The sequence below is a fragment of the Morone saxatilis genome, unplaced genomic scaffold (assembly GCF_004916995.1).
Source record: "Morone saxatilis isolate NCDOM2014 unplaced genomic scaffold, NCSU_SB_2.0 Contig19, whole genome shotgun sequence".
Classification (NCBI taxonomy): Eukaryota; Metazoa; Chordata; class Actinopteri; family Moronidae; genus Morone; species Morone saxatilis.
Window position 1 is genome coordinate 14,653,209 of NW_023339751.1, and position 11,823 is coordinate 14,665,031.

Below are 11,823 nucleotides of genomic sequence, written 5' to 3' on the forward strand. Positions count from 1 at the left end.
ATATATATATATATAAAAAAAAAAAAAAAAATATATATAATATATATATATATATATATATATATATATATATATATATATATATCATGTGAATGCAGTACATTGCCATACATAATTAAAGTAATAATGATGGCAGACAATCTTTCTCTATTCTAAAGAGCAGCTCTCATCTATCCAACTTGCAAACTGTTATTCTCTTCATATTATAATTTGTATACGGTCCCCTGAATCCTCCTAAAATTACTTCACTTAACGTGTCCTTTTTTTTGTTCCCACAGAAAAGTAAGAACTTGTTCTGAAGGCTCTTGCTTCCAGGTAATGTCTAATACAAAATTGTGTACTGTACATTGTCATTTAGCTGTTGTATTGTCAGTGATACTGCCAATTCCTGTGTCTTGTGATACAGGTTTAAAATATAACATAACATTGAGCTCAAATCTTAAATTTCCACAGTAGTGCATGCAATACAAAATGTGTAATTCCAGCACCCTGACCATGATTGCTCATATTGTTATTAAACCAGAAAATAGCTGTATTTATTCTCTGTCATTTCTACTTATATATTTATCATATTCTCTTTTCCATCTATTCTGCCTTCCTTTCTTTTCTCCCTGCGCAGTGGAAACCACTAGCATACAAGAGGCTGACCAGTCATGTGCCATCATGCTAAAATCAATGCCATCTCTCTCTCTTGGACATGGAGAGGGGGACCATCTCATCTCTTTGTCATCATTGTCTGCCCATCCGCTCTTGGCTCAGCTGGGCAATGAGCCGGGCTGTCTGTTCGTCTGTTGTCCACCGGATGTTGCATGTCCATGGAGAGAATGCTCCTTCTTCTCTCTCCTCTTACAGTACCTGATATATTTCCAGTATTCTCAGAAAGGAGGCACTGCTGGACTTGTATGGACACTGACAGACTGGCGAGATGAAAAATGTAAAATCCGGTTCTTTCCATTGTAACTGCTGGATCGGAGCCCCCTCTCTCACTTCCAGCTGAAACAAATGATGTCAGAGAGAAAAAAAAAAGAAAAAAACACATAGAAAAAATATATAAAATGACAACTTAAACTGATACATCTAACCAGTGTCATCGCATTACATGATCTGAGGTCACAGATACTTTGTCATGCTATGGGAAGTGTTGTGCAGAATGAATATACAATATATATATATATACATATATATTATGATTATTATTATGATTATTTATTGTGCATTTATTTTGCTTTGCATTATTTAATTTCACTACAATAATTAGCACATATGGTTTTCATTGCACTTGTAAAGTCACATTCAAAATTATGAAAAAGCTGTCTCCTGTCTTATGTAGAACATAATTCTTTGTTATTCTCTCCTGCATTTATTTTTATACCATATTTAAAGACACTTTTACTTACTTGTATTATTAAAGTTGGCCCTCTATCTGTTACTATGGCCTGGGGTTGGATGTTCTTTTTTACTGTTTGAACACACAAAGTGCCAGCAACACAGCATTGTAACATTCATTCTGCATGGGTTAAAAGAATTCAAGAACAGTACTTGAACAATGCACTTTTGATTTCTACCACTAGATGGTGTTCAATTATTTCCTACTGTAGGGATCTGCCTTGTGTTAACAAACAGCTCCTCCTCAGCACAGATCAGCAAAATGCACCACAATACTCTGCAGACAAATGATGTTTTGTCATGCAAAAGTGTCATCATCTTCTGCTGAAGGGGTTATTGTTCAAACTATACCCGTCTGAGGTTTTGAAGAGTCTGTTGATGTTTCAGCTCTTTGATGGCAGAAGTGACAGTCACTGTTTTCAGTCTCTGTACCCAGTGGTCAGCTTAGCAAGAGCCACAAAACAGACAAACATTATTGTCTCAGTTGCATCAAGGAATGTGAATTGTTTTCAAAGCGTCCGGTTAGTGTGTCTGCGTACAATACGTAAAATGATTTATGGATGGGGGATTATGGGTTGTAATGTGATGTGGTCACAGTGCCAATGAGAGAGGGTAATTTAGGGGTTTTGTAGGAGATCATTGTTTCTTCACAATTTTTGTCCTTTATTGTCCATGGTGGCAAAATGTCATCCATTTCCTTAAAATGAAAATGCAAATATCAAACACAGGGGAAGAGGGAGAGAAAACTACAATGGAAAAAAGAAGACAAAAGAAACACTGTCATTTCCATTGGTTTGATATATCATGGAAGAGTGGGCATTACAAAAAAGGTATCAAAGAAAAATATTAACAGGAAGAGAGAGACAGAAACAGGGAGACTTAAAAATGAAAGAAGTGAAGCTTGGTTTGATTCACACAATGACCAGAGCCAATAGGATAAACCCTCCCAGTCTTGAGGAGGGAAGGGGGTGGTGGGGATTCAAACTAAGGCAGGCTTTACAGTGAGTCAAACACTCTCAAAGACAGACTACAGACAGTCTCTGCAGCACTAAGATATGGGCTTACTGTGACTGAAACGTGGAGCTTCTCTCTCAAACCTAAAAACAAAAAAAGACTAAAAAGAGAAAGTTAGATATAGAGAGGAACTAAGAAAGACATACAACTTGTCCAGGAAGATGGAAGACTGACCGTGTCCAAGACCTGGACTTTTTAGTGGTGGGGAAAAAAGAGGAGCAAGGACAAGCCTGAGGATACTACAGATTATGTTGCCATGGAAACCAAAACCTGGAAGCGGACGCAAGGACCACTGAAGGTGGACAACTTCCCTTGACTGCATCTTTGACACGTTACTGTCCCGCTGCACACTGTGGTGAGAGGTACATAAACATAAACTTTTTGCTTCACTGCGATAACACCTATTTAACACTTTATTTAAGAGACAAGGACACCTTTTAACAGTTTTAACAATTTCAAGAACTTTCTATGGATGTTTTATAAAATGTTAACTATGATAACAAATAATATGCACTAACTGAAAATCAATGCAATTTCATTCAAGAATGTTAACATGTGGACATATAACTTACTCAACTGCATTGGCTACATTTTCATTTTTAAATAACAGGATTTCAGAATACAATGATAAATGCTTTGAATATAAACATTCTTTGCAACACATGTGATTATATATGTGGAAGTAGCATGTACCAATTTGATTTACTGAGAAAAGTGAAGATAAGAGGGCTGGCTTGACATATCCCACGTGAGTGCTTCGAAGAAGTGGGTAGTAAGAGGCTGAGATAGTGAGACGGAGTGACTCAGTGAGTCTTTGAATGACTAAGAGCAGAACCATGTAATTCAACCAGCAGTAGTTTTATAGCTATTTAGTATTTCTGCCAGCAGTGGGGGTTTGATTCCCACTGGGGCCACCCATAGTAAAAATATATACCTTCAAGCTACTGTAAGGTGTTCTGGATAAAAGTGTTGACTAAATTACTATAATTAGTGGCTGGAGGTTCCAGGGAATTAGTGTTGTGAGTGAGAGAATTAGTGAGTGATGACAGTGTGTTGTACTGTGCATCTCAGTGAGATTAAGAGTCAGTTTAGTTTTTCCGCTGAATATAAAAAAGACAGAAAGAGATAATGGTATTAATGTACACAGTGAATCTGTATTCTGTGCGCACAAAATCATTATTTTTATATCTGTCCATATATGGGTGTATATCCTTGTGTGTGTGTTCACTTTCATATCGTAAATGTATTTGTGTGTAGTCATGTGTATACTGACGTGTATCCAAGTCGGTGTGTGAACATATGTGTGTGTGTGTGTGTGTGTGTGTGTGTGTTCCTACAGTATGCGTGCAGTGAATGGTAGGGAGTTTGCCTTCTGATCCTTCTTACAGCTCTGGTGACTGCACTACCTTGTACAGTCCGCTCTGATGTCAAAGAGGATTTAGCACACAGACACATTACAGTTTCTTTAGTAACAGAAAACACTTCATTGTAAGCCTTTAAAGATAGTATAACTGGTGTTTGAAAGAAGCCTTAACAGCATTCTTAACACGTGAAGTTTACACATGAACAGGTATTAAGTAAACACTGAGTAAAGCAGATTAAAATGGTGGAGTAATGCTATGTCTTGGCCAATTGTGGCAAATTGTTCTGTTAAAATGAGGCATTTTCTGAAAACAAGAGAACCTTTGCCTTGCTTGTTAGCAAAATATGGCTGAAAAGAACTACTTTCAAACCCCCTGAACACACAGTGGCCTGCCTGTGTGCCAGTCATTGCAAGCTCATGCTGTGCAGCCAACCATTGTTCAAACCCACAGAACTTTATTTCAAATTTTAGTGGCAAGCTTTTGTTTCCAAAAAAACAAATATACCTAAAATTATGCGATTTGGTGAAATGGTAAAGCCTTGTAAAACACAAAGTCCTGGGCTTGGGCTTCAATAAAGATCTGGAACAAGCTGATACAGAATATAAATATTAAACATTCAGACAGTATGAAATAAGCAACTTTAATGGTACTTAAAGGAAAGACTGTATGTTAAGACATTAAACAAACAAATTCCACTGTGCAAGTGCAAATGGAAGGTGGTGTTAATTACTGCAGCTAAGTAGTGCCATCGTGATCTAAAATGAGAAATGCTGTACTATCATAGCATCTCTAATTGCCCCTCATCCTCCACTAAAGCACTTAATGTTGCAAAGAGTTGACTTACATTCTTGCCAGTACTTAGCTTGGAAAACATTATATATGGGCTGCTAGTCATTATCAAGATGGATTGTGGTGACAAATGGCTGCCCAAACTGCCTAAAGCAGCCTCCTGGCAATGTTGGCATTAGACACATTTACACACAGAAAAGCCCCCAAAAGGACCCCCCCTCCCCTGACAACTGTTAATGAGCCAACAGCCCAGCGTAGTTTGGGAAAATAGAATCCACAAATGCAGATAATGACATGGTTCCTCTTTGTGTAATTGGCTCCAAGTGAAAACATTTCATTTACCTCTCTTTCCCTCTCTCTTTATATCCTGTGTATGTGTGTTTGAGTCTGTTTGTGCGTATGTGTGGTCACGTATGTGTGTGTGCAAGTGTGTGTGTGTGTATGCAGCTACCCTTGTGTGATTGAGGTTTGAGCTGCACGGTGAATTAAATGCAGTTCTACTGTAATTAACTGCACTTACCAGTCTGTGTGTGAGACTTTCTGACGCACCAATAATTGAGGCATCAGGTTTTGTTTGTTTTAACCTGCCTTTGAAGACATGCTGGGAAGATGTTTCACATGGTTTAATAGAAGTGCAACTGTGAGTACAAATTTGAAAGTCTTGTTTCTTTTTTCAATTATTTCACAAGTGAGTATCTGAAATATTAAGATACCTAAGAGCCAGACTGGATGTTTATGGCTAATTATGTTTTTCATTTTACTTTGAAATTTGAAAAAAAGACCCATTGTTATCCGGACAGAAAACATTACCATGGCATTATAATGCCATTTTGAAAAACAAAACATAACAAGTTCCCACTGATGATAATAGTTGTTTTTAAAAAGGCTTGTGTCTAGCTCAGCAGTCTCTCTGGTATTTGTTTCTGGTATTTGTAATTTCATTAGAGGTCTGAATTTTGGAACCAAGGTCTGCCACAGTTCAGTGAAGCATATCCCCCAAGTATTTGTGGTTCTTGTAAAACATAAAGCTGTGTTTGTGGACAATATTAGTGTTTAGCAGACAGAGAAGTCCGGTTCAGTTCTGTCTCAGCATTAACACAGAAAACCACAGTCTCCTTCCGTCTCCGGGACTCTGTGATGATTAGTACTGTGCGTCAAGGAGAGACAGACAGGGTGACAGAGAAAGACAGATGGGGAGAAAAAGAAGTAAAGAGACAGCTTTTGGACAGATATACAGTTGTGAGAGGAGGGCATACACTGCACATGAAGCCCAAGTGGTGTTGGTTTTGTTTCCCAGTAGGTCAACTCCACCATCTCTTCAGCCCCTCTCCTTCCATCTCTTAACCCAAGCCACTAATCGCCCACCCATCTACCTCAGCGTTCCCCCCAAAGCCCCTGATCCCTGCCCCAAAACCGCAATTTGTCCTGCAGCAGAGATTGATGAGGATAGCTTGGCAGGCCCGGCACTATCATACTTAGGCAGAGTTTTGGAGTAGAGAGGGAGTGCGGCTGCTGACTGTACAGGCCATCCGTCATGCCCTATGTACACAGTCAGTCAGGTCATCCCTCAAAAGTCCCCGGGGCTTTGCAGACTGCAGCTCACCGGAGTCACAGGGTGCCTCTTTGAGCGACAAATAGCGGGAGAACATGGAGACAGAGAACAAGGGACTGCACACAGAAACAGAGCCTGTTCTTCTTACCAGGGGTTCATACATTTAAATATACAGTCAGCAGGAATGAGACAGAGCAGCTAAAGACAAATGAGATGTTGTTGTACATGGAAGGTAGATCACTAGAAGATAGAGTGGGGTCATGACTCCCTGATGCAGTAGGTGGTGGAAGGACCCAGCGGCAGTCTTTGGTTTAGTTATTCTAACCTTATGATGGGTGTGTGTAGGCGTGTGCTGGCTTGTGTGTGTGTGTATGCAGAAATGTGTGCCCCCAGAAGAAGAACAGATCCGAGAAATTCCTGTCCTGTTAAGGATATTTGAGGAGTTATGTTTGACAGAAATATAAATTAAAAAAGAGTCTTCCTATGATGCGCTCATTGAAAATTGATTTCAAAATGCATTTGTCTTCTGGACATCCACAGATGAAAAATACCAAATATCAAACAGACTTGATTACAATTTTAGAGCAATTAAATCGGATTTCTTGGCTAAATGTACACAAAATACTTTTTTCCTCCACAGGTTTGATCTCTTAATGAAGAAAACGAAAGCACAAAAACAGATTCAAGAGATCATATTTCTGCAAGAAAGTGTTAAAAAGTAAAACAGATCTTCTGCGTCTATGTAACTGCAACATATCTCTTGATATATAGAAAAAGTCTTCTTGATGGACAAACAGCTGCTGTCTAGCTTACTGAATGTGCTGCCGAGATAGTGATATACAGACTTGAGTGCTCGTGCAGCTCGGACAGAGCTGCCATGACCTCAGGGTCAAGGGCAGAAAAAAGGAGGCAAAAAACAGAGTGGATTATGATAAAGTAATTTGTTCCACGTCAGAGTGAGTTGCCGGTCCAGGAAAGGAAGAAAGGGAACATACAAATTTGCACAGCAAAGAAGAGTCTGTGAATAGGAGCGGCCAATGGCCTTGAGGCAGTTTGGTTCTCTGTCAGAATTTCTGACTTGATGTCAGGCAATGCTTGTCAAAAGCAACATCTGCTGAAAAGATGCTTGAGTGATGGTCAAAAATGTGCTGGCGCAAATACTGACAGCATGCACACAGGCGGATACTCCATCCTGAATAGGAGAGAAATAATTTCTCTAGATCATAGTATCGTTCTGTTGTTAGCATGATACAGAAGACACTATGGTTATTAAAGACACTATGGGTCATTCTCAGTTCAGTTTGCTCAATAGTATATCACCAAAGAGTGGAGGAGAGGACTCCCAAAGGGTACTGTAGAGTTCCCCAACTCTTCCCCTAATAACATGCAGATGGGCCTCTCTAATGCCTGTTTACATATCTGCGGCATAGTTCATGACTAAAGTAAGCAAAGCCCTAATTATTTTACCCGGCGACGGGACCAATAAAATCAACTTCCCCTTCTCATTATGGGTGTTTAAGTGTATCCTTTGATGGCAGGGCTTTGTTTATTTTTGGAAGAGTTGCGTAGCCGAGAGGAAAGCAAATAGAAGTAATGACACAGAGATGCTGACAAATGGGGGCCCTGGTGATGGATTCATTTCCTCAGTGATGCCTGGAAGGTTACACTGCGAAGGTGGTTCGACATGAATACACATTCACACAATTGCAAACACTATTGGCAATACCAATACCACGTTAGCAATTGTATGACTGGCATGTATCATTAGCAACTGCCTGAATTCGTGTTAACACCAGCTTCAGTGTTTATTTTTTTGTATTCTTCAGAAACCATCTTTTCTGCATAGAAATGTAATGAATGTATAATGTGTGTCTCTCTTTTTGCAGAATGCTGTGGAGAATAACTATCCCAGTCATACTGGCTGGGGTGCTCTGCATCACAGCAGAGACCAAAAAGCCCCGGCCCCAGGGATCCATCCCATCCCCACACAAGACCAAAGGGAACCTGTCTTCAGAACGTCACCACCGGCTATTGCAGCAGAAACCAGAGGTTCTATCCTCAAGTAGGGAGGCCTTGGTAGTCACAGAGCGCCGCTACCTCCGCAGAGACTGGTGCAAGACCCAACCCCTTCGTCAGACAATCAGTGAGGAGGGCTGTCGCAGCCGCACTGTGGTAAACCGTTTTTGCTATGGCCAGTGTAACTCCTTCTACATCCCCCGCCATATGGGCCCCAGCTCAGGTCAGGGCCAGAGTCGAGGCCAAGCCTCAGGTTCTGGAAGGAAAAGCCACAACAAGGCCCAGGAGCCATTCCAGTCGTGCTCCTTCTGCAGGCCACACCGCATAACACAGCTCACGGTGCAGCTGGACTGCCCAGACCTACAGCCACCTTTCAGACACCGTAAGGTGCAGAGGGTCAAACAGTGTCGCTGCATGTCTGTGGATGTGAGCAACCATGGGAAACTGTGAAGAAGGACTTTAAAGGTATTTTAAGTGACATCGTATGAGTATTGTCAAAGGCAGATATTGACAAACGTTGCCAAACAAGGACTGGCTTCAAGCTGAACTATTCTGCATCGAGTTGTACAAATAATAACTTGTCCCATAATAAAATGACAAGAAACATGGAACAAAGGCTCAACATTGATTTAATGAGAGACTAGCAGCCATGTTGGCAAGCTGATGCTGCTGAAAGAGACTGATTCAAGTGGTTGTGCAAGAGACACTGATGATTAAGCAGCCAATATTCAACATTAAACAAGTTTTTCATCCCTGTTATTTCAAAATGTTCATATCCACCATATGCCACAAGACACCTTTGTGATAAAGGAGTTAAGGAAGTGCCTCTGAGTTTTATAACTTAAAATTATGAACACTGCTGATAATTGAGTGTCTTTAAGAAACTAAACTGTAGAAATAGTGATCCCTTTAAAAGGTTTCTGTAATATGATATGTTTTTGTGCAGGTGGATCTACAGTAATTACACAGTTTGCCAGCAATGATTTTAGGTGTAGGAGATGTTGATGGTGTTTTAAATGTGTTTTGTCTGTTATTTTGTACCTTTACTTAATGTCGTTGATGTCCCAAACCATACACAAGTTGATTTCAAGGAACATGAAGCAACACAGCAATGAACAGTGGCATCCACCTGCTTGGACACAGGCATGGGCTGTATACTGTACATTTGCTACAAATATACTAGCCAGTAGAAAAAAACAACTGCAGCATGTGTAATGGAGGTGCAATGCAATATATACAGTATATATATTTTATGTATGTATGTGTGTATGTATGTGAAAAGTATATTAAATCTATTTCATATAAAAACAGTGTTGTTTGGAGTGCATGTATTTCTGTACAACTTAATATCACAGTTGGACAAATGATAAACAGAAAACAAGCAGCACCAGCAGAACTTTACTTTAAAAATGTATGTAATTTCTTTTATTTAATAAATATATTTTGTCAAGGTCAGGAGTATTTAATCAAAGCGTATTGTCGGTATTGAACATGAACGTCACATCACAAGATCATATTGCTCCATTAGCATAAGGAGTTCACACACTCACACGTAGTAGGAAAGGCATACTGCATAGGATTCTGCTTAAAACATAGAGCAAATGGACAATACAGCTTAATAAAGCCATAGAAGACCTATATCAGATCACACCACTCAGGTATGAATGGCCTTTTTGGATGAAAAAACATTAAACTGCAATAGAGACATACTGTATGTAAAACATATGTATAACTACCACTAGGTTCTGAGACAAGATAGATGACACTATTAAGAAAAGCAAATCTCATATTTTAGCCCAGGTAAAACAGATTTTTCTTCTTTACATATAACATTTACTTACAGATGATATGTCTCAGAAATAAACTGTTCTACAGCAGTCACTAACCTACACTGTGCAATAAGGCACTTTCTGTCTGGCAGGTGATCCATACCTTCCATGTAGAAATGTTATAAAATTCTGTGCTTTTCACCAGTAAGGAAGATATAAAGAGGAAGTGCTGATGCCTTCCTGGTAAACTAGGCTTGGGAATTGCACAAAAAAATAAATCAAAAATAGGCTACATATGTCTTATAAAATACTGAAAAGGCTTAGATATAGTGTTGCTACAAATTTCAGACTCCAGTGAGCATTTTCTGGCAAATGGCTCATCTACATTTAATCATCTCAGCTCGAGGACGTCTTTTGGTAGAAATCTTTCATTTAATTATGTGAGTGCTATCAAAGGGTGGCTGGGAATGTCAATTTTTCATTCCACATTTAAATATAATGTCCACATAATATCCACTTTGAACCAACTCACATATACAACAGGTCTAAATCAATTGAAAACAAATACTGGAATCAAATAAATGTTGTAAAAATGACTGATGAGTCATTGTCAGATTGTACAAACAGTGCTTGTGCAATAGGCTTTGTGATGATAATTTTCCATTCTCAGCTTCAGATCTTCTGACCCAGCTTTGCTTTCTGTGGAATACAAAATGCTTTGAGTTATTTACAGCTGGCAGCACTGGCACTCGATTTGTTACTGTATGAGCCAGGAGTGTTGTTTCTTCAACACCCTGACAAGTGTGTGTATGGAACAAGTTGTAACAATTTAAAAGGACACATGAGACCATACAGAAACTGTGACAAGAGGTGTAAAGACGTACTATTCCAGTTGCATGTTTGGGTTTCACGTTGTAGGAAGCCTTCTCCCTGGCCTGTTTGAAGCTCTCTTCAGCCATTTTGACCCTGAAAATAGACAATAACCATCAGTCATCCTATGGAGACACTCATTCACACTGCTGAAATTCACTATTTCACTATAAAAAAAAGAAAGACGTAGAACAAAAGCTCCTGCTTGGACCATCCAGACTATGGTCATGTGGTATTTGAACACAATGATCCCAGTCTGTCAAAGCACCAGTCCTCCTACTTGAAATGACTCACTCTAGTGTACTACTGCATGGAGAGAGCCAGCAGTGTCAAAACTAATTTGTGCTCTAAAAAGACAAACAATCAGCACTTTTGCATTGAGTGAGTAGAACAATTTACACCAACAGACATGCATCTTGCCTCTACTCATCACATGGGTATTGTGTGTCCTAGTGCTGCATGTTTGTATGTCTATACAGTGCAGGTGAGGATTCATATCTATTTCTATATCTATATTTACTGGAGTCTAAAACGAAAACCAGCAGAGAGAGAATTGGGATGATTGCCGATGGCAAAGGGCAAAGAGTTAATGCTTTCAAATTTGTTTTTATTCTTTCCTACTGAATAAGCAAAGCTTGTGACATTTTGCCTCTCTTACAAATACATATCACAATTCAATCTTCATTTAGCATAATGGACCAATTTGCTTTTTGTTGACATATGCAACAGTATCTTTATATTCATCAAACCACTGGAAGCTAACTGGATGCTGCATGTGTTCTTTTCATTACTGGGGTGAGGACACAGATTTGGGTCATTTAACCTCTTTTCCCTTCATGAATTTGAATGAATCTGATAGGATCTTCAGTGAACACGAGATGTACTGCAAGTTATTAATGGTTTGGGAACTTACGCTTGGGGAAAATTCTACCTAGTACCTAGTGTACCTGTAATGACATTTTAAAGGTCAGAAAGTGCTGTTCCCTTCCCAAGAAAAAAACAGAAAAAATTAATAAATGGTCCAGTGTGTAACATTTAGGATGATCTATTGGCAGAAATGTAA

At 39.3% G+C, this 11,823-nt stretch overlaps 3 protein-coding genes across 3 annotated transcripts in view; 2 read left to right on the forward strand and 1 right to left on the reverse strand.

Moving 5' to 3' along the window:
• The window catches only part of rgs7a (regulator of G protein signaling 7a), a 50,406-nt gene extending 49,380 nt beyond the window's left edge, over nt 1-1,026 (forward strand). Inside the window, exons 17-18 of the mRNA XM_035663550.1 lie at nt 279-315; nt 620-1,026. Of these exons, the coding sequence (XP_035519443.1) occupies nt 279-299 (21 nt within the window). The 3' untranslated portion in view covers nt 300-315; nt 620-1,026. The remainder of the gene's footprint in view (nt 1-278; nt 316-619) is intronic.
• A 1,374-nt stretch (nt 1,027-2,400) lies between these two features.
• grem2a (gremlin 2, DAN family BMP antagonist a) lies at nt 2,401-9,412 on the forward strand. The gene is made up of 2 exons (XM_035662945.1): nt 2,401-2,762; nt 7,992-9,412. The coding sequence occupies exon 2, from the start codon at nt 7,993-7,995 to the stop codon at nt 8,569-8,571; it is 579 nt and encodes a 192-aa protein (XP_035518838.1). The 5' UTR covers nt 2,401-2,762; nt 7,992; the 3' UTR covers nt 8,572-9,412.
• Nucleotides 9,413-9,549: 137 nt separating this feature from the next.
• LOC118329046 (formin-2) overlaps nt 9,550-11,823 on the reverse strand; it is a 38,092-nt gene continuing 35,818 nt past the window's right edge. Inside the window, 2 exon segments of the mRNA XM_035662992.1 lie at nt 9,550-10,589; nt 10,775-10,856. Of these exon segments, the coding sequence (XP_035518885.1) occupies nt 10,563-10,589; nt 10,775-10,856 (109 nt within the window). The 3' untranslated portion in view covers nt 9,550-10,562.